This window comes from Peromyscus leucopus, chromosome 4 (assembly GCF_004664715.2).
Source record: "Peromyscus leucopus breed LL Stock chromosome 4, UCI_PerLeu_2.1, whole genome shotgun sequence".
NCBI classification, from domain to species: domain Eukaryota; kingdom Metazoa; phylum Chordata; class Mammalia; order Rodentia; family Cricetidae; genus Peromyscus; species Peromyscus leucopus.
The window spans coordinates 39,413,712-39,439,625 of NC_051066.1; the positions used below are offsets into that span (position 1 = coordinate 39,413,712).

At 42.5% G+C, this 25,914-nt stretch overlaps 1 protein-coding gene across 1 annotated transcript in view; it reads right to left on the bottom strand.

Moving 5' to 3' along the window:
* The window catches only part of Dpp4 (dipeptidyl peptidase 4), an 87,294-nt gene extending 62,264 nt beyond the window's left edge, over positions 1–25,030 (bottom strand). Inside the window, exons 1-2 of the mRNA XM_037204421.1 lie at positions 24,616–25,030; positions 24,040–24,124 (exon numbers count right to left, since the gene is read on the bottom strand). Of these exons, the coding sequence (XP_037060316.1) occupies positions 24,040–24,124; positions 24,616–24,621 (91 nt within the window). The 5' untranslated portion in view covers positions 24,622–25,030. The remainder of the gene's footprint in view (positions 1–24,039; positions 24,125–24,615) is intronic.
* Positions 25,031–25,914: the final 884 nt, after the last annotated feature.

Sequence of the window (25,914 nt, forward strand, 5' to 3'; positions counted from 1 at the left end):
AGCAATAAGACAAATAAAGGAAATCAAGGGGATACAAATTAGAAAGTAAGAAGTCAAACTTTCACTATTTGCAGATGATAGGCTAGTATATATAAGTGACCCCAAAAATTCTACCAGGAAACTCCAAATGCTGATAAACACCTTCAGTAATTTGGAGTGATACAGATTAACTACAAAAAAAAAAAAAATCAGTAGCCCTCCTGTATTCAAATGATAAGCAGGCTGAGAAAGAAATCAGAGAAACATCACCCTTTACAACACCAAAAATAATATAAAACACCTGGGGGTAACTCTACCCAAGCAAATGAAAGCATGGTATGACAAGAACTTTAAGTCTTTGAAGAAAGAAATTGAAGAACATATCAGAAAATGAAAAGATCCCCCATAGACAGGTAGACCCAACATAATAAAGATGGCAATCTTATCAAGAGCAATCTACAAATTCAATGCAATCCCCATCAAAATCCCAACACAATTCTTCACAGACATTGAAAGAACAATACTCAACTTCATATGGAAAAAAAAAACCAGAATAGCTAAAACAGTCCTTCACAATAAAGCAACTTCTGTAGGCACCACCATCCCTGACTTCAAGCTCTACTATAAAAACTACTTGGTGTTGGCATAAAAACCAACATGTGAACCAATGGAATCGAATTGAAGGCACTGACATTAATCCACACACCTATGAACACCTGATTTTTGACAAAGAGGCCAAAATTGTACAATAGAAGAAAGAAAGCATCTTCAACAAAGGGTGCTGGGATAACTGGATGTCAACATGTAGAAGATTACAAATAGATCTATATCTATCACCATGCACAAAACTCAAGTCCAAGTGGATCAAAGACCTCAACATAAATCCAGTTACACTGAACTTGATAGATGAGAAAGTAGGAAGTAACCTTGAACTCATTGGCACAGGAGACTACTTCCTAAATATAACACCAGTAACACAGACACTGAGAGCAACAATTAATAAATGGGACCACCTGAAACTGAGAAGCTTCTGTAAGGCAAAGGAAACCATAAATAAGACAAAATGACAGCCTACAGAATGGGAAAAGATCTTCACCAAACCTACATCTGACAGAAAGCTGATCTCCAAAATATATAAAGAACTCAAGAAACTAGACATCAAAATAACAAACAATCCAATTTTAAAAATGGGGTACAGATCTAAACAGAGAATTCTCAACAGAAGAATCTCAAATGGCCAAAAACATTTAAGGAATTGCTCAACATCTTTAGTCATTGGGGAAATACAAATCAAAATGTATCTGAGATACCATCTTATACCTGTCAGAATGACTAAGATCAAAAACACTGAAGACAGCTTATGTTGCAGAGGATGTGGAGTAAGGGGAACACTCCTCCACTGATGGTGGGAGTGCAAACTTGTGCAGCCACTTTGGAAATCAGTATGGCAGTTTCTTAGAAAACTGGGAATCAATCTACCTCAAGACCCAATGATACCACTCTTTGGCATATACCCAAGGAATGCTCAATCACACTACAAGGATACATGCTCAACTATGTTCACAGCAGCATTATTTGTAATATCCAGAACCTGGAAATAGTCTAGAAGCCCTTCAACAGAAGAATGGATAAAGAAAATGTGGTACATTTACACAATGGAGTGATACTCAGCTGTTAAAAACAATGACATCATGAGATTTGCAGGCAAATGGATGAGACTAGAAAGAATCATCCTGAGTGAGGTAACCCAGACTCAGAAAGACAAACATGGTATGTACTCACTCATAAGTGGATACTAGATGTAAAGCAAATGATAACCAGACTACAACCTACAGCTCCAGAGAAGTTAGCGAAAAGGGAGGACTCTAAGAGGGACACATGGATCGCCCTGGGAAGGGGAAATAGATAAGATCTCGAGTAAACTGGGGGTGAGGGGCCAATAGAGGGGAGGGGATGGAGGATGAGAACATGAGGTAATAGGAAGGTTGAGTTGGGAGAGGGACAGAGTGGGAGAGCAATGAAAGAGGTATCTTGATAGAGGGGGACATTATGGAGTTAGGGAGAAACCTGGTGCTAGGGAAATTCCCAGGAATCCACAAGGATGACCCCAGACTAGACTACTAGCAATAGTGAAGAGGGTGCCTGAACTGACCTACCCTGGTAATCAGATTGGTGAATACCCTAACTGTCATCAGTGAGCCTTCATCCAGTAACTGATGGAAGCAGATGCAGAGATCCACAGCGGAGCACCAGGCTGAGCTCCAGGAGTACAGTTTAAGAGAGGGAAGAGGGATTCTATGAGCAAGGCAGCAGGGGTGGTGTGTGTGTCAAGATCATGATGGGGAAATCGACAGAGACAAATGAACTAAGCTCATGGGAACTCACGAACTTTAGAGTGACAGCTGTGGAGCCTGCATGGGACTAGACTAGGCCCTCTGCATACGGGAGACAGTTGTGTAGCTTGGTCTGTTTGAGGGATCCCTGTCAGTGGAATCGGGATCTATCCCCGGTGTATGAGCTGGCTTTTTGAAGCCCATTACCAATGGTGGGACGCCTTGCTCAGCCTTGATGCAGGGGGGAGGGGCTTGGTCCTGCCTCAACTAATGTACCTGGCTTTGCTGACTCCTCATGAGAAGCCTTGCTCTTTTGGAGGAGGGGATGGGAGTGTTGGGGAGGGGATAGGCTGGGGGGAGAGCGAGAGGTGGGATGAGAGGGAGGTCTGTGGTTAGTATGTAAAATGAATAAAAAAATTCTTAGATTAAAAAATGATATTCATTTTTATTAATAATTATACTAATTAGTTAATGATTAAAATTAATAATTGAGTCTAAAATTTCCTTGAGATCCCCTTGTATCCAATGGGCTACTATTTCTTTCATGCTGCCTTCCCCCTCTGGCCTTGCTCAGTTCATTCTCCCATCAGCCTATTGCTTTCTAAGTCATTCCTCTGAGCTTCACTCAAGCTCCCTTCTGTGCATGATATTTCTTATGGATTGCACACTGATGTTCCATTCATCAAGGAGGATGACTCACTGCTGCTATGGCCTAAGACATCCCTGCAGGGCCCACACCTGCCTTCCTTTGGGTTGGGTTCATTCAGGTGCTGAGCAAGCTGAATGCAAACCAGTTTCTATATACTCACAAACAGTCCCCAAGGCTGGCCACACTGGAGCAAATGAGAACAATGAATGTTCTCTCTCTCTCTCTCTCTCTCTCTCTCTCTCTCTCTCTCTCTCTTTCTCTCTCTCTCTCTCTCTCTCTGTGTGTGTGTGTGTGTGTGTGTGTGTGTGTGTGTGTGTGTGTGTGTTGTCTTGCCATTTGATAAGCAAGACACATTGGAAGACAGTTTGGAAACATCCAGATAAGTGAGGTTGTGTGAGATGTGAGTGCCAAGTCCAGGTTTTGACCTTTGTCAAGTTCACAGTTTGTTGCCAAGGTACAACCTATTCTGTTGCAAGCATGTAGGACATGCTCATGTTTGCCTCTCTCTTCCCTCGTCTCCTTGCTCCCTGACAAGGCACTGCTGCAGCAACAGATGAAGGTCCTTGGCTGATCTCATCATGGTTTTCGGCACGACCTGGGACATGCCGTTCATTTGACTTATTGGTTTAAAGCGTTGTGCCAGCCAAGGAAAGCAGTTCATCATATGTTACCCATCAGCGCATAAAGAAATGCAGTCCTCTTTCATTTAGAATTTTAGGAAAGAGATTAGATGTATTCTGCTTTACTTTCTTGGCTGAAACAATGTTGAACCATGTGAAAATGGCAGTTGTCAGTCATAAAAATCAGAATAGTAGCATTCAAAATGGATCAGCCTAATAATAAACTCTCACCAAAGGGTTGGGGCAGTATAATGAATCCTAGCTTCAGGATCAGAATTATTTCCAGATGAAAAGTGATCCTAGAATGCTAAGATCCAGATAAGAGAGACAACAGTTTGGCAGAGCTGCCTTGATTTTGGCCAGTGGTCACAGTGTGTGTAAAGCATATTTAGTTTTCAATAATTATGCTCATTCATCATTAATCTTTTACCTCTTGAACTCTGATTTGTAATATTGCTACTTTGCAAAGATAAACTGTTTTGGAAATTAAATAGCTAATGAAATACTTCTAAAGAGAAATGTACTCCTTATGACTCACAAATACATAAAGTTGTTAATAAAAAAAAAAACAGGCAGAAGAGGTATCTGGTTATAGTTTGTGGGTGCCATATGGCAACCAGTCAACATTCTGTACTGATGTTTGTTTCTATGATGAGTACAAAGAAATAAAACAGGTGTTAATTCAGAATTCACTCTTATAAAATATCAGCCTTGACAGACAAAGAAAGAAAAATCAGTAAGAAGAAAGAAGCAGTTAATGGACAGGCTTCTCAGACCCTGAGGCTGGGTTACAGAGCTAGCTCCCATCTTCACTGAGTCACAAAACACCAAAAGAATATCATAGCAGGTGGCTTTGAAAGCCATGGACCTGGTTTTGAGCACAGACTTGCCGATTGCATGTGGGCTTAGGGGAACTATTGAATCCTTGCTATGACTCAGATCTAACTCATTTCAGTAGTTTTAAGAGGTGCAACCTTGAGAAGAGGTGACTAAGTCCTGAAGATCCCACTCTCAGGAATGAGTTTAAGCCTTATAAGAGGGGTGGGAGGAATGAGTCCCTCTCTTTTACACCATGTGAAGATGCTGCTGTTAAAAGATGTCATCGAGAAAGCAGTCTCCTACCCAAATGCTGAACTGGCTAGCACCCTGACTTTGACTCTCCCATGTTCTAGAACTATGAGAACTAATTGTCCGTTCTTTGTAATTACCCAGCCTTGGATATTTTGTCACAGCATCACAAAATGACTAATACAGAAATTGGTAGCTGCGAAGTGAAGAGTTGCTAAGCAACATTGGAACTGGGTGACGGAATAGAGCCTGGAATATGTTTTGAAGCACATGTCAAAATGTGCTTCGTGCTGTTGCTGTGAATGTAGCACTGAGGGCAATGTTAGTAAGGTCTCCAAAGAATAGAGCTTCAGAGAAAGACTCAGTCTTCTTTGAAATTAATGTAAGTGATCATGTTAAGAATGATGGGGGACAGAATCAACTAACCTTGGGGCTCCTAGGAGCTCAGAGAGACTGAACTGACAGCCAGGGAGCCTGCATGGGACTGATCCAGGCTCTAGATATATGTTATGGTTGTGTAGCTTGGTCTTCTTATGAGACTCCTAATAGTGGGAGCAGGGGCTGTCACTGACTCTGTTATCTGCTTCTGTGACCCTTCCCTCCTTCTGGATTGCCTTGTCCAGTCTTAATAGAAGAGGAGGTGCCTAGTCTCACTGCAACTTGATATGCCATACCTGACTGATATACATGGGAGGCCACCTGACCTTTTCTGAAGAAAGAGCAGGAGTGGATGGGAAGGGGAAGGAAGGTAAGGGGGAAGAGACTAGGGGTAGAAGGGAGGGCAAAGCTTGGTTCAGATCTAAAAGAAAAACAAACAAACAAATAATTGGTGGGGAAAAAAAAAACAAGGACAGCACAGGCCACTCTGATGAAGTTTTAGAAATGAGGACTGTATTTCTGGGAACTGGAGGAAAGGCCATCCTTTCTTAGAGTGGCAATGAACTTTGTGTCTATGCTCTAAGGCTTTCTGAAAAGTAGAATATAGGAGCTATGATCATGATTGATTTGGTGAAAGAAATTTCTAAGCAAGGTGTTCAGGGCATTTTGTGGGTTCTCTTAACTTGTCTATAGCAAAATACAAGAATAAAGACTTGAACTACAGAAGGAGTTGACAATAAAAAGGGAAAACAAAGCTTAAATAGTTGGAAGGGAGCCCGAGGCTGTGTGTTCCAGTTTGTTTAATGGTGCTCAAGATGAATGCCACAGACTGGCTACGACATGAGCGGTAGAAGTTTATTTGGCCAATGGTTCCAGAGACAGGAAAGTACAAGATCATTAGTTCATGTCTTATAGGCACCTCACCGCTGAATTCTAGAAAGACATAAAGTACCACATGGCAACAAAGTCTGCAGGAGAGGGCAAAGGTATATGGAACTTCCTTTTATAATAAACCTACTTCTGCAAACACAACAATAATCCACTTGACATAGTGGAGCCCTCACTACCTGACACCTGCTGTAAGCTCCGTCTCTAACCCTTCTGCACTGGAGTTAAACAGTCAACGCAGAGATCGCAAACCACAGGGTTATTCAAAGAGACCTCATCTCAGGTTATTTCAGAAAGCCATAGGGCCTGTACAGAGAACTATCTTGGTAGCATTGCTCTAGAAAGCCCTAGTAGGACAAAGTTCAGTAGAGCAATGAGATTGAGTCTGCCAATGAGATTCTAGAATTGGGCCAGAATGGGCAAACTAGCTCAACATGCCAGCATGGAGAAGTCAGAGGCACAAGACTTCAACCCAACCCATAAGAGATGCTGTATGGGTTGTGCTTAGCAAGAGACCGAAGATCTAACCCCATTGGTTTTGGGGCTTACCCAGGACCTAATATTCCTTTCTTGCCTTTTTCTCTCTTTTGAAATAGTAACACCTGTCACATTTCTGTCCCACCACTGTAGTTTAGAGCATGTAATATGCTTGATTTCAGTTCCACAACTGGAGAAAACCTACCTCAGGATGAGTTGTCTCTTGAGTTTCATTCATTTCTAATTTAAATGTGGCTCTTCACTTGGCACTTTTGAGTGGATGCTAGAATTAGCTTCATGAGTTAAGAAGGTTACTGAACGTACCTGGCATGTGAGAAGGACATGAATTTCAGGGTGGTGGAATGCTTTGGTCTAAATGTCCTTCAAAAACCATGCGTTAAAACTCTGTGTTGTGGTGTTAAGAGACAGGGCTTGCAGACATTACATGGAGAGAGAGTCCTTGGAACTCACAGCTTTAAATGGGATGTCTCCACCAAATCCCAACCCTCAGAGCTCAGGGAACCCTCAGAAGAGGAGGCAGAAAGAGTGTAAGAGCCAGAGGGGATGGAGGACACCAGGAGAACAAGGCCCTCTGAGTCAACTAAGCAAATCACATATGAGCTCACAGAGACTGAAGCAGCAAGCACAGAGCCTACATGGGTCTGCACTAAGACATCTGCATATATGTTACAGCTTTCAGCTTAATATTTTTATGGGACTCCTCAGTGTGTCAACAAGTGGTTCTCTGATTCTAGTGCCTGCTCTTGGGGCTTTTTTCCTTCTGTTGGGCTGCTGTATCCAGCTTCACTGTGATGGGTTTTGTTCTATTTTATTGTATTTTATTTTGTCATGTTTGCTTCTTATCTCTATGAAGCCTGATTGTTCTTTTCTAATGAGAGACAGTATCTTAGTTAGGGTTTCTATTGCTGTGTAGAGACACCATGACCATGACAACTCTTACAAAGAAAACATTTAATTGAAGTGGCAGCTTACAGTTTCAGAGGTTTAGTTCATTATCACTGTGGGGAACATGGAGGCGTGCAGGAAGGCATAGTGCTGGAGAAGGGGCTGCTATATGTTGATATGCAAACAACAGGAAGTAGACTGTCTCACTGGGCTTGGCTTGAGCATGTAGGAGACCTCAAAGCCCACCTGCACAATGACTCACTTCTTCCAACAAGGCCATACTTCCTTCAACATGACCACACTTACTCCAACAAGGCCACACCTCCTAATAGTGCCACTTCTGTTGGAGGCCATTTTCTTTCAAACCACCACAGACAGAAAGGGAGTAGATCTGGAGGGGAGGAGAGATGGGGAACTAGGAGGGGTGGAGGGAGGGGAAGCTGTAATCAGGATATATTGCATGATAAAAAAAATATATAAAAGAAAGAAAATGACAAAAATGAGAGACAGGGCTTGTAGGAAAGTGATTGAGTCATGAATCTGCTCTCATGGAGGAATCAGAACTTTATAAAAAAAAAAAAAAAAGCTGGGGTGAATTATCACGTTCTTCTGTCCTGCCTTTCTGCTATTGAAGAGACACAAAGATCCTCAGCAGACACTGAATTCTACATAGTGCAGTGATCCTAGGCTTCTCATCCTCTGTAACGGTAAGACAACTTTGTTTTTCACTAATTACCCAATCTTTTGTTTTTTGTTATAGCAACACAAAATGGCTAAGATAGGCATTTAAAGACCCAGGTTTTCAATTCACCAATTTGACATAATAGCATTGTGAGGCTTAGGGAAGTTTTCAGTGATGAGATGAGGTAACAATCTAATATGCTTTATTCAAGACCTAGATTTAGGGAACTCTACAGCTATGCTGCAATGTGTATTATTGTGTTGTTCCAAGCATTCTATAGAAAGAAAGAAAGAAAGAAAGAAAGAAAGAAAGAAAGAAAGAAAGAAAGAAAGAAAGAAAGAAAGAAAGAAAGAAGGAATTGAAAAATGTTCTCTGGAGCATCTAGCAATGAGGTTGAGATTAATTCAATGTCAAGAAAATAACAGCCAGTTAAATTTTAAATGTTACTAATAGAAGTGTGTAGCTTAGAAAACCGAGACTTTGCTCTGTTTGGGATATACACACTCCCTACTTTAAGAAGTGCACCTAGCAACCTCTGACCCCCACCTACACTGAGCTACCTGCATACCCTGCTTCAAACAATGGAATACACTTTTATGTTCAAAACAACCATCAGTGATTCCCTTTTCATGGACAGTTCCTATGCTAATATATCTTTAGATACTTCTAGGTATGGGGGTGAGAAGGTTGACCCAGTTCACACTGCTCTGAGGCATGTGAAATAAGCTATTATATCTTTTAGATTTTAAGTGATCTTTTAGAGAGAATGAGCTATTAACATCTTACGTCTTTGCCTAATTGGATGTGCAAACAATTAAAATCAGAAACATCGGCTGTTGTCAGTGTTTTTGATCTTAGCCATTCTGACAGGTGTAAGATGGTATCTCAGATACATTTTGATTTGCATTTTCCTGATGACTAAGGATATTGAGCAGTTCCTGAAATGTCTTTTGGCCATTTAATATTCTTCTGTTGAGAATTCTCTGTTTAGATTTGTACCCCATTTTTTAATTGGATTATTTGGTATTTTGATGTCTAATTTCTTGAGTTCTTTATATATTTTGGAGATCAGTTCTCTGTCAGATGTGGGTTTGGTGAAGATCTTTTCCCATTCTGTAGGCTGTTATTTTGTCTTATTTATGGAGTCCTTTGCCTTACAGAAGCTTCTCAGTTAAAGGAGTCCCTTTTATTGATTGTTGCTCTCAATGTCTGTGCTACTGGTGTTATATTTATGAAATGGTCTCCTGTGTCAATGTGTTCAAGGCTACCTCCCACTTTTTCTTCTATAAGATTCAGTGTATCTGGATTTATGTTGAGGTCTTTGATCCACTTGGACTTGAATTTTGTGCATGGTGACAGATATGGATCTATTTGCAATCTTCTATATGTTGACATCCAGTTATCCCAGCACCATTTGTTGAAGAGGCTATGGAGTAAGGGGAACACTCCTCCACTGATGGTGGGAGTACAAACTTGTATAGCCACTTTGGAAATCAGTATGGCAGTTTCTTAGAACATTGGGACTCCACGGGCAGTGGTGACACATGCCTTTAATCCCAGCACTCAGGAGGCAGAGCCAGGTGGATCTTTGTGAGATTGAGGCCAGCCTGGGCTACCAAGTGAGTTCCAGGAAAGGCACAAAGCTACACAGAGAAACCCTGTCTCGAAAAAAAAAAAAAAAAAGAAAGAAAGAAAAGGAAAAAAAAAAGGAAAATTGGGACTCAATCTACCTCAAGACCCAGTGATACCACTCTTGGGCATATATCCAAGGAATTCCCAATCATAACACAAGGACACTTGCTCAACTATGTTCATAGCAGCATTATTAGTAATAGCCAGAACCTGCAAACAGCCTAGATACCCCTCAACAAAAGAATGGATAAAGAAAATGTGGTACATTTACACAATGGAGTATTTCTCAGCTGTAAAAATCAGTTCATGAAATTTGCAGGCAAATGGATGGACCTGGAAAAGATCATCCTGTATGAGATAACCCAGACCCAGAAAGACAAACATGGTATATACTCACTCATAAGTGGATACTAGATATAAAGCAAAGGATAATCAGACTACAACCCACAGCTCCAGAGAAGCTAGGAAACAAGGAGAACCCTAAGAGAGAAGCATGGATCACTCTGAGAAGGGGAAAGAGATGAAATCTTCTGGGCAAATAGGGAGGGTGGCAGTAAACGGGAGGGGATGGGGGATGTGAACATGAGGGAATGGGATGATTGAGTTGGGGGGAGGGATGGAGTGGGAGAGCAATGAAAGAGGGAGCCATTATGTGGTTAGGGAGAAACCTGATGCTAGGGAAATTCCCAGGAATCCACAGGATGACCGCAGCTAAGACCCATAGCAATAGTGGAGAGGGTGCCTGAATTGGCCTAACTGTGTAATCAGATTGGTGAATACTCTATTATCCTAAAGCCTTCATCCAAAGAATAGAGCTTCAGAGAAAGACTCAGTCTTCTTTGAAATTAGTCTAAGTGATCATGTTAAGAATGATGGGGGACAGAATCAACTAACCTTGGGGCTCCTAGGAGCTCAGAGAGACTGAACTGACATCCAGGGAGCCTGCATGGGACTGATCCAGGCTCTAGATATGTGTTATGGTTGTGTAGCTTGGCCTTCTTATGAGACTCCTAATAGTGGGAGCAGGGGTGTCACTGACTCTGTTATCTGTTTCTGTGACCCTTCCCTCCTTCTGGATTGCTTTGTCTAGTCTTAATAGAAGAGGAGGTGCCTGGTCTCACTGCAACTTGATATGCCATACCTGACTGATATACATGGGAGGCCACCTGACCCACATCGAAGCACCAGGCTGAGCTATGGGAGTCCAGTGGAACAGAGGGCAAAGGGATTACATAAGCAAGGGGGGGGGTTCGAGATCATGACGGGAAACCCACAGGGACAGATGACCTGAACTTGTGGGAGCACATGGACAGTAGACTGACAGCTGGGGAGCCTTCATGGGACCGAACTAGGGCCTCTCCATGTGAGTGACAGTTTTGTTGCCTGGTCTGTTTGTGGACCTCTGGCACCAGGATCTATCCCTGGTGTAAGAGCTGACTCTTGGAAGTGCATTCCATGTGGTGGGATGCCTTGCTTGGCCTTGATACAGGGGGTCGGGGTGGAGAGTGCTTGGTCCTGTCTCAACTGAAAGTGCCAGGCATTGTTGACTCCTTATGGGAGGCCTTACCTTTCTGAAAAGTGGATGGGGGTGGGTTGAGAGAGATGGGGGGGGGGAACAGGAGGAAGGGAGGGGGTGGGAACTGTGGTTAGTATGTAAAATGAATAAAAGAAGTAAATTTTTAAAAATTTAGAAAATAATAAATAAAATCAGAAACATTGCCGGGCGGTGGTGGTGCACGCCTTTAATCCCAGCACTCAGGAGGCAGAGGCAGGTGGATCTCTGTGAGTTCGAGGCTAGCCTGGGCTACCAAGTGAGCTCCAGGAAAGGCGCAAAGCTACGCAGAGAAACCCTGTCTCGAAAAACCAAAAAAAAAAAAAAAAAAAAAAAAAAAATCAGAAACATCACAAGAAGGAATGTGCTGGATAGAGAAAAAGGGTTATGTAACCCAAATCTGTCCGTCAAAATATGAAAACATCCTCTCTACTTCCTAGTAGTTAGCTTCTTCTCTTAAACTCCATAAGAAGATGCCCCAGACAATAGCCAGGCTCTTGAGTATTCTTCCACTTGGGTGCCCTGCTGTCTTTCTAGGAAGCCTGGTTTCCTTGCCAATTTGTAATCTGTATGTGCCTTCCCACCCCCCAATTCTTCTAAAAAGACATGAAACTTTAAGCATAACGAAGACACCAAGACCCTGGAAACAGGCTTGTTACACACCTCAGGGTTTTGAGCTCAGAATGTGTGTGTTCTAAAACCTTAGACACAGTTCTTCCCTGCACTCAGCATTTCCTTAGACTTTCTCTTCTGTTTGTGCATCTGTGCAACCAAGTTTTATACTAAATCTCTCTGTTTAAACACCTAGTGTGACTTCTAGGTTAGCATGAAACCTTAGTAGATACTCATTCTTCTTACCTAGAAATAATGTCTGCAGCCGCTATAAGATTGCAATATCTAGATCTGGAGTTGCAGTTTTTCTTGAATGACCGAGTGGGAAATAATTTGGGTTTTGTGGTCGATAAGTTTGTCTGGTGCTGTATTTCCATAAAACTTTATTTACAAAAGCAGATGGCCAATGTGGAGTGTTAAATAAGTACCTCGACATTTCTCAAAATAGTGAGCAGTAAAACAAAGCACACACCTCTCAAGATTAGATTAACAGACACTGAGATTGATGTAGAAGGCCTGGAAACAAAAAGAACACAGCCCCACAGAGCTGCAGAGAGCAAAATGGGCCCCGTACTTGGGTCAAGACGAAACAATGCTACCTGCCACTGGTGTGGAATGATGAACCGTGTTGACTGCCACAAGGAAAGGTCCAGGAGGATCCACACAGAGCCAGTGCTACAGAGGGCTGCAGGCTCGCTTATTCCTTTTGGAGGCAAAACAAACCTTTATTCTGATGATAGCTACTCTCTCACCCCTTGACAGAATTCTCTTGGGAATAAACAAGACATAACCACAGGGCCTAAACTAATACAACAAGTGTGTCTATGCCTTGCTGAGCTGCCTGACTGTGTGGACCAGTGTAATCTGAAGTGATGAGAAATTGGTGAAGGAGAAAACTTCTTAAGTATAGGGAGAAATGACTCACAAACCACATCAGATGGCTTCAGCCTAGGGGTAGTTCCTCTGATGACAAATATCTGTAAATAATTGTGGAGAGATATTGGTGAAGGGCATTATCATGCAAGCTGGGAGTGATCAGCTGGCATTTGGAAGAGTATTCATCACTTAGGGAAGCTGGAAAACTCTAATATTGACTCACTGAAGAACTTTCCAGAAAGATTTATAAGCATAATCAACAAAGCTGCTCTTTGGGACAGATGTTCCTAATCCAAGATCCAAGGAAAAGCAATCATTGGAAAATGTCCCATAGAAATGGTTCCTTTTCCAGTGTTTACCAGACAAAAAATTTAGCACCACTGGGCACATGGTAAATGTTACTACGTTTCAAGCCCCTAGAGCTGCTAAGAAACAAAAACACTTGGAAATGCATCCAGAATCACATTTATGGCTCTTCTAGCATTCTTTTGGTATGCTGGACAGTTTTCGGCATTGTGTGTTTTATTAACTTACTTTTTCATCTTTGTCTTACCCAGTGTTAGAGATAAATAGACCAAGACACAGATAGTTGTAACCAAAGTTCCATGACTAATAAACACCCAAGCCACAACTGAACAGGCAATTGGCTCCAAGGCATGTAGTTGTAACTTTCTTTTAAACCTCTCTAAACATCTGGGCAAATAACTGCACGTGGCAAATGCTATGAGAGCAGATTTTGTGAACTGATGGGAGTGAGTTAGGTCTTACGTAGGTGTGAATTCAGTGCTTGCAGCTAATTGCAATAGGCAGTCAGCTGAAAGTTGACCTGTGCATGGACCTGGAGGTGACATGACAGGTGGCTGGTCTCCTCTCACAATCAGAGAGCAGCCTCTGGAATGTGGTGAGGATGGTAACTCCTGGGAGGATCTGATCCATTGCCATTCGCTCTTCCACGTGATTTCCATCATCTTTCCTCTAAACTCTCAAAAAGTAGTCAGGTAAGGCTCCTCAATACAGGTTTCTTCTACTTTTTTTTTTTAAGGATTCCTATATCTTAAAATTGCAGAATGCTGAATAATGCATGCCCCGTGATAATACATTTTGAAGACTATAAAATTACCTAATGGAAAACATACAACTTATTCTTCATCAAAGTCACTCAGGGACTCTTTTTCTACTGGACTCATTCTTGTGCCCCTGGCCCAACCATTTGCTTAACCTTTTCAGTTCAGAGGGATGTGGACTCTTCCTTTCTGACAACCCCTGGCCATCCTATGCCCCACAGCCTTGGTTTACTGACTTGCAAAGGGCATGGTCATCCCCTCTTAGAGGACGCACACATTCCTAGCCACATGGGTTCTTCATCTTCCAAGTCAGCAAGAGGAGCCAGAAATTCTTCCTGTACCTACAATCTCTAACTTCCTACTTTGTGACTAATCAGATGGTGTTAACAAAAAACTATGGGGTTTTGAAGTAAAGTGGGGGGGGGGAGTTGTCTTTTAAGGATGTGAGAGATTATGGTATGTTTGTGATTGGATAGAAATGAGCAGAATAATGATCCTGCAGACAGAGGAATAGTTGAATCTTTGTCTGGGGGCAAGGAAAAAGGGATGGGACACATGGCACAAACGCAGGGCATGGCCTTAGGTAGGAACTGGAGACTGGGTCCAGTATCCTGAACGAATGCATAGATGGACTGGGTAAGAACTCAGTTATCTTTAAGTGGTTTTGGCTTCTTATTAAAATACCAGGCAGGATCCTAACCTGAGAATGAGCAGGAAGTGCAGCGGAGGCTTGAGGGGTCGTACAAAAATCCTCTGTTAAGGGAGTGGGCAAATCAGAGGATTTCCAGAAATGGTTTCCTCCACTGACACAATGGACCAGAAGTGAGCTATGAGTCAGGAGCAAGGGGCCACTCTATCTTGGATATTCTCTTTGGTGTGGTCAAACTGCTTCCATTTAGACAGAATTGTTGCTATGCCTACTAACCCTCTCCCCCAATACACACAGACATACACTAAAACTTAAAGGAGTTGAGACATCAGCTAGATTCTTTTGTCCATGTAAAACTGCCACAGTTTCTAGGGATTTGGGGTTATTTTACTTGCTTTTCATTTGTTTATTTTGTTTTTATGACCATTAATTATTTTTGTCTTACTTTTCCTGAATTAATTTTTATAGGTCTAATTTTTACCATCTTTTAAAAATCAGCTCATTTAGGTCTGGAGAGATAGTTTTGCAGTTAAGAGACTGGCTGCCCTTCCAGAAGCCCCATGTTTTATTCACAGCACCCACATGGTGGCTCCTAACTGTCTGTAACTCCAGTCTCAGGGGATCTGATGCCCTCTTCTGACTTCTTTGAGCACAGCATGCATACAGTACAAAGATATGCATGCAGGCAAAACACTCATACACAAAAAATAAATATGAAAATTTTAATTGCTCATTTTATATTGACTGCTTTTGTCAAGGTTTACGGCTGCAAATTGGATAAAATGTGATAGTTTTTATGTATTCTTTTGAGAAACTGGATAGTAATTTTCTTTAAGTGTTTCTGACTTCCTCTACTGCCTCAAATTTGTATATTAAATATTGCAAATTCAGTTCTTTCCTGCTTATACTTTCTTTGGAGGCCAAGATAAGGAAAATGCTGAAGTCAACATGCCCTTGGGGAAAAGGAATGTTAAAATACAGTCTTACAATAAACTCTTGTAGTTAGGAAAGCAAATGAGCAGAGAGTTACAAGTTCTAGATCTCTGGAGAACAGAGCTAGCTTGATGCTTGTCTTTTTGCTGGGAACTTATGTCCTCCTAAGGCAAAGAACAGAGAGCAATAGCAAGATGGATGGCAATCTCATAGCCCATCTCTCTTCTGTCTTTCAGAATTCTCAATTCAACTAAAATGGTCCCTCTTCCCTGCACTAAAGAAAGAAGTTCCTCTTCAGTCCTAGAAAGGCTGATGTTTATCAGTCTAGTCCAATCATAGTGATCTGTTTTCCTTGCTTGCTGATAATTAGTTTAAAAATAGAGAAGGGACAACATTTTAGCCAATGTTGAAAAAAGTCTGCCTCAGGCCAGGGGGTTTCTAGAAATAGGTTCCCCATTGAAGCAGTAAGCCACTGAGGAGGAACAGCATCTCCTCCTTCCCTGAAAGAGCCCTGTGAGCAGGTGATGCAGCATGCTACAGTATCAGCTATAGTACAGCTGTGATCAACCTGAACAAAAGACAGGAGAGATCCCGTAGAAGACACACTTGAGGAAAACTGCCAAATAATGTGAGGGTAACAGAGTGGAAAGGCAAAAAGATCTCAGGCTTTGAGAGTGTTCTCTGGTAGTGATGCTAACAAACTAAAACACTGCCCTTTTTCTAGACTTCCAGTTAAGCAAAATGCTGATAATAACACAATGATGAGACTCTGCATTTTAAACAACTGGTCAGGTTCTGGTTTTCTACAGACAAAAAATATCCCATTATCTTCATACCGAATCCTGGGGATGTAAATTTCTGGGAACTGAACATATAAGTGTGACTTGTATGCTTTGAGTCAGCTTGAAGACTGGGGGAATGGAAGAATTATATTCAGGCCCAGTAATCATTAATCTTTCTTTCGTGCTTGGCTAGTTTCCATAGAAGCTTTCCTGGACAGGACTTGACATTTGCTTTTGAATGCTCCCCTAGCACTTTGATCATTTACTAGAAGAGCTCTCAGGTCTCTTATTACAGTTAATGTTCAGGCTTCCTTTAATATTGTGAACCATTTGAGGACAGAGGTCAGAGCTATCGTCTTTACATCCCTCCTGACAAAGTGCCACCATTTACAACATGCTCCAAGGATATTTGCTGAACAGGAAAACTGCAAAGCTGAGCTAGAAGGCTCTGAGCTTAGCCTTGGGAGGAGAATTGGCCAGAGGCACTTTAACAGATTAGTTCATGAAAATTCTCTGCTTGGGCTACTCAGCTGATGGCTCTAGGAATCCTCTGTGCTCCTCCCTCATTCCTCACATTCCTACACTGCCTTGCCTCTAAAATATAGCTCACTAAAGCAAACTTACTTCATCTCCAGGACAACATCATCTCCCTTCCCACAGGTACAAACTAGCCCCTGCCCCAAAACACTGTGCATCAGGGATCAGAGATATATATTTTCTGTGTAACTAATATCATGCCATACCTGTATTTAGACCCTCTAGTGGCTCAAACCCATACTTAGACTAAAAGAGAAACGCCCTTCTGTATATATCGTCGCCCCAGCCCATTTTACTTTTCTTTTGTCACAGTTATTTGCTATCATCTGAATTGATTTCTGCGCTTGCCTGTAATGCCCCTGCAGTAGACTGTATAGGCCCAAGGAAGGTGGTCCTTATGCACATTTCTTGAGAAACTCGATATAAAAATAAGTGTTTCTGGGTTGACAAATACTGCCATAGTTACTCTAGAACTTTAGCCCTGAAGAGGTGCTAAGTCTCACACTTGAAGTAATTACATTGTATGGAGTAAAATAATAAATAAGTATAAAAAAGTAAGACTTACCCATGAGATTTGTAGTACTGAGCTTAAGTAAGGTGGGTATGAATAGGGGCCAGCTAACTCAGATTAGGGACTGTGAAGTCGAGGAAAGCATGCATTGTGGTCCCACATTTATGCTCTGTTCTCACTATTCCATTTTCTCCATTTATACAGTCTGAGCCACCATGGCTCCCAGAAAGCAAAGAACAAGATCACTACAGGTTTTGGCTCTGACTGCTGTGGGATGGTCTGTATGTCAAATTGCTCTGATTGGTCAATAAATAAAACACTGATTGGCCAGTGGCCAGGCAGGAAGTAGGTGGGACAAGGAGAGAGGAGAATTCTGGGAAGCAGAAGGCTGAGGCAAAAAGACACTGCCAGCCACCGCCATGACCAGCAGCATGTGAAGACGTTGGTAAGCCACTAGCCACATGGATTAATTTAAGCTATAAGAACAGTTAGCAAGAAGCCTGCCACGGCCATACAGTTTGTATGCAATATAAGTCTCTGTGTTTACTTGGTTGGGTCTGAGCGGCTGTGGGACTGGCGGGTGACAAAGATTTGTCCTGACTGTGGGCAAGGCAGGAAAACTCTAGCTACACTGACTTAAGTTACGTCTATGCAGACCTAAGATGGGTAAATTATATAATGTAAGCTCATGGATCTATTTTGTTCACACAGTGAATCAAATACTGAAGAAATGTGTACATCCTCAAGGAGAGAGAAGGGTCTATAAGCTATAGAAAAGCACCATATGAAACTATCCTTTGGAAGTACAACATAAAACTGAAAACCCTATACTTGGAAACTAATAAAACAGCTCAGAAGTGCTAAGTTTGTGGTTTCAGGTTATTCCCAAATTGAGAGGCCACCTTCTTGTGGAGGTCGTAACGGAGCTGTGAGGACTAGAGGTGGAAATATTTACAAGATACTGATATACATCAATGAAAGGATTAGCATTTAGTCATAAGGCAATGATTAAACTTTAACTCTGAAAAACTGGCCATCAAAGCATTTCTTCAAATCAATTATTTCTGAGAACTGGCAGGCTCAGGGGAGACTAAAAGACAAAAGATTTGGATTCCCAACACCTAGTACTTACTTGCAAGCCCTAAGCTTTCCATATTCTAGTGTCTTTAAGTTAAAAAGATAAGATATGAATCTCTCTCTCTGAAATTGACTATTCTGTGAAGATTAGATGGAATAATATAACTTGTATTGGAAACAAAGCAAGTGTAATATAGTGTTGGTGAGAAATCAGAAGGAGTTGTTATTACTATTACTACTTAATGTAATACTATTAATGAAGCAGGAGGGAAAAACAGGGACAATTAAGGGGACACGAGAAGGAAAAGACCGCCCAACACACACACACACACACACACACACACACACACACACACACACACTGGAGTCTGCTTCGAGACTTGCCAGTTGAGAATGAGAGTCAAGAATACAATTAACAAAACTTACTATAAAGGTTGTCTATATATAGATATTCATTTTATATAGAGATCTTTTCAAATAACAATTTTTAAATAGCCACGAACCATGTTTAAGTCCTAAGCATATGTGCCTTTCAAAATGGTCTTATCTCTTGTCCTAGATGTGAACCCACAATTTTCTGGATATTTTACAAACAAGCCTATAAACATGTTAACTCCCCAAGCAATCTTGTGTACTAGATTTTATCTTATCAGCTGTAATGCTGTCCAGTGCACCCGGTAACAACTGTATGATCTCATCGAGTTCTTTAGCAACCCTTTGAGATGTAACTTCAGAAGGCACCAAGATCTTTCATAAGACTACTGTAAAAACACATAAGCTCAACTCCCTCCTGAGAAGCTCATACCTATGCTTAGATGTATCCTATTCTTTCCCTGGGTGCCTCTTTCCATTAACCTTCTATGTTAAAAATCTCTTTGTAATGCACTCCAACTCTTTCTCATACTGGCATGTCCCAAAATTCTTGTGAAGTCAAGGATCCCAGCTTCATCTGAATGAGTGGAGGTCTCTGAATGGAACTTCTCCTGTTTTTGCGGGTGGCGTCATGGCGCTGTGTCTCTTGGCTCACTCCCACTCCCACTGTCAATAAGACCATTCAAAAACACAGATGCTGGCCTAGGGTATCCCAGGGGTTAGAGCACGTACTCAGCACTCATGAGGCCCTTAATTTAATCCCCAGGATTCTCCAACATCATATAGGGTTATTGGGTGGGAAAGTCTGGAATGTTCATTCTTTAAGTTGTTGCCTGCATATAGCTTTCTATAGGCATAGAGGCCTCTGGAATAAGCTCTTTTCCTCAAAACATTTAAAATGTAGAGATTAGCAGTGAAGACATTATGTTATAGTCATGTAAATTAGAAGCTGTAACAATTATGTTAATAAGACCCAACTGAACTGATTTTATACTTGATCACAAGCTAACAAAATGACAGTCGGGTTTAACAATATCAAGTATCAGCTAGAGGCACATACATGATCTATGTATAACATATCTCTACTCTACAGAACACTGAAAGAGTTTCTTAATTTCTTTGGCATCCATCCTCCAAGATGGTCCAGTGATAGGCACCTTCTGGTGTTTGCTAGCCCCATTCAACCCCTAGTTGTATCAGGGTTGTTCTGTACTGCTAATAACAAACACCACAATTGATGTTGTGATGGGCATTTCTGAGACTAAGTCATGGCAGGCACCAGGCCTTCCTGCTTAGACCTTCTTGTGATTCCTGCAAGAGAACTGCATCTATCTGCCTTGCTGACTTAAGAGGCTCACAGCAGGGAGACTTAGGTCTCTAGCTAAGCTCTAGGTGAGTGATCTTGCATGGGATGTTAATTCAGTTAACCTTTCAGGTGACAACCTCAGGAGAGACCCTAAACCAGAATCCCAAGGTGATTCATAATCATTCTCATTCATAATCTAGGAGATAATGCCTATTGCCTCAAGCTTTGGAGAAATTCCTTCTTCATGAAGAAGTAGCTTTTTCTTTCAAATGGAAATGCTAATAGTACTACTTTCTCTCTAAGAATTCTCTTAAGAATTAAAAGAGAATACATGGAGACCCTCAGCCCAATAAAAGGCACACACTATCATTTCACAATTTCACACTTGTACACCTTCTCTCCCACAAAGTAAGCTGCTTCTGCATTTCTAGCCACCTTCGCCTGGGGCTTCAGAACTTGGTATGAAAAGCACACCATGCCAGCTCTGGTCAGTTGCTTTAGGTTGTGATTCTTTAACCAGGCCAACAATCTTATCTTTCCCTGCCTCTGATCTCTGATCTCTTTGGAGAGGAGAGGAAAGGATTCCAAGGCAAAGAAAGTTAAGGCTCATGCTATAGCTAGAGAAAGGAAAATCCAAATTGCGGCCTGAAAAACACCAACCATGATGACTGGAACACTCAGGAAGGCTGACAGCGGTCCACTGAGCTTTTATAGAGCAGGGCATGGAGAGATTGTCCTCTGACATACACAAAGCTTCCTTTCAGGCTCATTTCTGTTATTTCAACTGGGAATGGATCCTGGATTCTCTCAGGAAACTTTATAGACGTGATCTTTTATCTCCCTGGTGGTTCCTTTCTCCTCATATTTGGGTTTTCTTTTAGTCCTGGCGGTGGATGAGAAGTCAAGTTTCTTATGAATTAAAAGAAGATATTAAGGAAATTTACTGTGGAGCAGAGAAAGGAACGAGAGAGAGAGAGAGAGAGAGAGAGAGAGAGAGAGAGAGAGAGAGAGATTTCTATTCCATAATTAAACTGAATAATAAAACTATTTGACAACTAAATGTTTCAAATATCACACTATAAAGTGAAGTAGTCACAAATTTTGAATGAGAAAGCTTCATTTCCACTTGGCTGCTTGCTACTCTGACAAGTAGCATGTGTTGATAGTTTCATTGCTGATTCTCTGGGAAACACAATGTAACATGTCTCTAACAAGGTAAGTGGAAGTTTAAAGAGAAGCTTTACATCCACTACACATACACCAAGCGGGGAAGTTTTATTTTTTTCTAGAGAAGGAACTTCCGACTTCAGCTAACTTCCGACTTCAGGAAGCTTTTTATCTTTACAAATAAAAAGACAATACTCTGAAGTCGTCCCCTACCCCACCCTTTCCATGTGTTCAGTACATCTGGTTTTGTTGACGTCAGCATTTCATAAGGAAACCCTTGACCTTGTCTTAAACTAGCCTCTCAGGGGAAGCACTTGGGTTTGCCCTTCCGCTGACCTTTTAGCTGTTTAATTCTTTGTTTTGCACATAATCTGGGGCTCTTCTGTCTTCAGTGAAGTCTCCTTCCTCTCTTTTCTTTCTCCCTCCTTCAATTTCCCATTCTCTCTCCCTCTAGACTTCACCCCTCCTGCTTCTTCTTTGCTGGAGGTGGTGTGATGTTAAACCTTGGGCATGGGGTGGGGCGGGCAGGCCTCTCATCTCATCAGGCTGAAACTGGGTTCACGGGCCTAAGAATCCCTTACTATGTGGCCCAGCCCGGGAAAGGTATTGCTGACCTAGTGGAAACGCTACATGCCTGGGTTGTCACCTCTGCCCCTTCAGATAAGGTAAGAGATGAAACACGATGACTTTCATTTTCTATCTAAACACACAGGAGGATTCAGAAGTAAAAAGAAAGAACAATGTGAGTGTAAACAATCTACCAGGAAATCAGGTTTCTACCAGGTCCCCAGGAGGCATTCTCTGCTACCCTCCCCCACACTCTCTTGAGGTTAACCAGTCACAAAAGTATAGTCCTTCACATCTGAGTAGCTTCCAGCTTCCAAATTGTGAACTGCGCCTTGTTTGGGTCCACGTTCCGTTCCTTGCTTTTCATTCCAGTCCACCCTACTTCCACTCTCAAGCCCAGGAGTCCAAGCATGCTCAAAATTCCCCCATATATTAAAGGGGGAGGGGGGGGACTGGAGAGATGGTTCAGCAGTGGGTGAGAGTGCTTGGAGAGGATCAGGGGTTTAATTCCCAGCACCTGCAAGATGGCTCACAAGCATCTGTTACTGCATTCCAGGAAGTCAGTACCTTCTTCTGACTTCCAGGGGCACCAGGTATCCAAGTGATACCTAGAGCAGGCAAACACTCATACATAAAGTAAAATATACGCATCTAAATATACATAATTTTCCATAGCCTTACATCACCTAGGGATGAAAGCTCACTTATTGCTCCTGCTACTCTCTGCTTCTTCTCTGGCCCTCAGATCTGTAGAATCCCAGAGCACAGAATATGATTGTTGTGTGTTGTCACACAAGTCATGCATGTTTTCTAAATCTTCAAACTTTTCCAGATTCCCTAAGAGAGCTCCTTCCGGTTCTTAGGGCAATGTGTTCAGGCCTCCCTAGCTTAAATCCTAAGAGTCAGTGAAGGGGGACACTTGAGTCTCTCAGGAAACCCTCTGAAGAGGAACATCATTGATATTTTGTTTAGAAAAGAGAGTGGATGCTGTTCACTGAAAGGGCAAAACAGGCCCTCCAGAGTCTGCATACTTTATCCAGTAAAGTAGAAATCTCACAGTGATAATTTGAGCAAGTCCTTTGAGGAAAGCAAATTCATGACTTGGGCCCCAAGATTATTTATTGTCCATCTCAAGTGGGCTTATCCATAGGCCGTATCCCAATAGTTTCCCTTGAGGAAGTTCTATGGTTACAGTTTTTCCTGGGATGCTGTGATGCCTCTGTGATTTTGTGAAGAAAAATCGGCTATCTAGGCTACTTTGAGATTGTTTGATTCTAGATATGGCTCATCTTTTCCTCACATGGATTTTTGAATGTTACTTAATTTTTAATTTTTTTTTATTTACTTCAAGATAAGGTCTCATGTCTTCCAGGTAGGCGTTCAGTTTCCTGTGTAGCTGAGGATGGCCTTGAACTTTGGGTCCCCCTTAGTTCTGTGATGACAGAACTCCATTGCCTAAAAGAGTAGTAACTACTGATATCTTAATTCAGTATTATCAGCAGTGGGCTCAATTATTAATCGTTGGTACCTTTGCTCCATTATGAAATGGAATGTTTTTGATAGTGATACATACTAACTTTCAATTGTTGTCTTGAAATCTGACTAAGGCCACTTGACTCCATTTCCACCCAGAGAGGCTGGTTCAGAGTGTGCACAATGTACAGTGAGTAATTCTGAGTGTCCACAGGAGAAGAAGAGCCAGGGGAGACCCTCATGAGCTCTTCTCACTCGTTTGCATTCAGTAGTGGCACCTCATTATCTATCTATTTTGTACCAAAAGCTGAGGCTAAACTGGAAGGTTCTGGCAAGTTGAAAACTCATGAGGGTGACTTTCAATGAAATAACCCTCTAAAAGCTGACTGATTTCAGGTCACTACATTATGCTCAGTGGAGATTTAGTGCTGCAATGTTTCTAATATGGTAAAATAATTGCTTCTCTACAACTGAACAAATTCTCGTCACACCTGAAGGGAAAAAAGTCTCTGGTTTTCTTCCTTTTTCTTTTTTCAAAATTATACCATGGGGTTTGCTTTCTTATTTCCCAGTCCACTTAAGAAATTCTCATTGCTGTGTTTAGGATCTTCGAAGGCTACTTTGGAAGATGGACAACCACAGCCTTCTAAAATCAATTGGAGGTTAAGATTTTTGCAATTACATTTAATGAAAAGAAACCACGCCTCTCTCTCAGTTTCAGGAAGTGTGTGTTTGCTTTACACAACAAAACGAGGAAGCCTCAAGGCTTACAACTTAAACACTAGAGACCCCAGAAGCAGCCAAGGCATGGAGTCTGTCACTCTTCTAGGCTATAACCCGGTACACTCGTCCAGGCCCCCAATAAACAAAGCCCACTTTGCATGATCACATGTCACCTGACCCCATCTCCAACCACTCTTCTCTTTGTAAGATGTTGCAAGGTTTCTACCTTTGTTCAGCAGAACCAGTGGCACAGTGATGACGGTGACAAGCGCAGCTACACCAAGCAGTCCCAGGAGAACCTTCCACGGTGTCTGCAAGCAGGCCAGATGGCAAACAATTAGAGAGAAGCCTTTGTTCCTCCCCGGGGAAGAGGATTGGGATCTAGGTCCCTTCAGAGGCAGGGGGCTTTGCAGGTGCACGAGCAGACTGGTGGGGTTTGGGGTTCACTCCGGCAGGAACCCTTGAATTTTGGCCCGGAGCGTGATCTTGTGATCTTGTTGGCTTCTCTCCTCCCACCCACTCGTCTGAAGCCAAGTGAAGGTGCCGCGTGCGTTCCACTGGTGATTATCCCCGACCTCCAAGGCTTAGTGCCTGGGTCTGAGTAGGACACTCCACAAATCTAAGAGAGAAGCAAGTGCAGGACGGGACGTTCCTTCGCCTGTTAGGGTGGCCCGGTGCCTTCCGCCTAATGGCAGCTCCAGAATGCCTCCAGGAAATCTGGGGCAGTTTGGGGAGAGTTTGGTGAAAGGGCACCCACAACCCAAGCCCGGGGCCAGGGAGGTGCGAGGCGGGGTGCACTCACCTTCATGGTCGGGCGGCTCCTCTGAACTGAGCTCTGAGGTTTGAGCGCAAGCACAAATTACCGCGCCCGGAGACGGACGTCCTGCGCCGCTGCTCTGTACGCAGTCACCCTGCGCTCGCCGCCAAGTTTCGGCCCGAGTTAAACATTAGTTAGCGCCAGGCGGGCTCAGCTTAAAGGCTTCGGTGTGTAGAGCCGGCGCGGGGCAGCGGAAGAACCAGGGAGTGGCGCAAGGGGCGGCTGTGAGTCGGGGGCACTCGGAGGACAGCGATCCCCCTTTGCTGAAAGGGACATTGCACATTGGGATTGAACTGCTACTCCCTTGTGTGGACCAACGAGGGAGCTGAGGTCCAAGAGGGCATAGAGTTTGGCAGATTCACAGGTCACTGACAAAACTAACCCGCCAGGTCTCTATCTCTTTCCGGAGAGTGCTCCATGTTATCTGGCGCTGGCAGAGGGCAAGCAAGGGTGACTGTTCACTTTTGAATGACACTTCGGGCTGAATATCTGTGTTAGTACTCCCCAGGGAATATCCACTTATTTTGCAGGCGTCTTCTTATCAAGACACGAAAAATAACACTGCCACTTACATGAGAGGTATTTAAGCACAGTGTATTGTGTTATTGTACAGGGAGGAGGATTATGCAGGAGCATTAAGTCACTCCACCATGAAGTTGCCCAGCTTCAGTTAAGAGTGCAGGCAGGGCACTACTAGAACGCCGAAACCACGTGACCTTAGGTTTTCATGCCTCCACAATTCAAAGGAGTGCATTTCTTTATAAATCATTGTGCCTGGCATGCCATACAAATGGACTAAGATACATAAAATGTCCTCTTTATTATGTCTCTCAAGTATCCATCTGTTTCTTCCTCCCCCGCCCCCAACACTGAAGACGTTGAATCAAGACTTACTGGAGTCCTGGGCTGGAGCTGAAGAGGCGGTCTAAAAAGGCCTACAGGGAACAGTATAAGGCCTTCTCATTGCTGTCCATTGGTCTAAGCACTTGAGGCACTTCCAATAGTGGAGGCAATTACAGTAGTGATAGCCACATCAGCCTTGGGCTTACCCTGTAAGCCTGCACCAAGGGTCATTGGAGGGAGTCTGCAGGATACATCATCCTGTTTTCTGGGATAAATCTTCCATTCATACACGACTATTTCCATACTCAGTGAACAGTTTGAGAGACTTTCATGAATCAGCCTTTTGATGGTGTTTTAAATTAATCCTCCATCAATCAGCTAGTCAACATATTAACCACCACTGGAGTCGGCATATCACTCCTTTCCCACACAGAGTGGAAA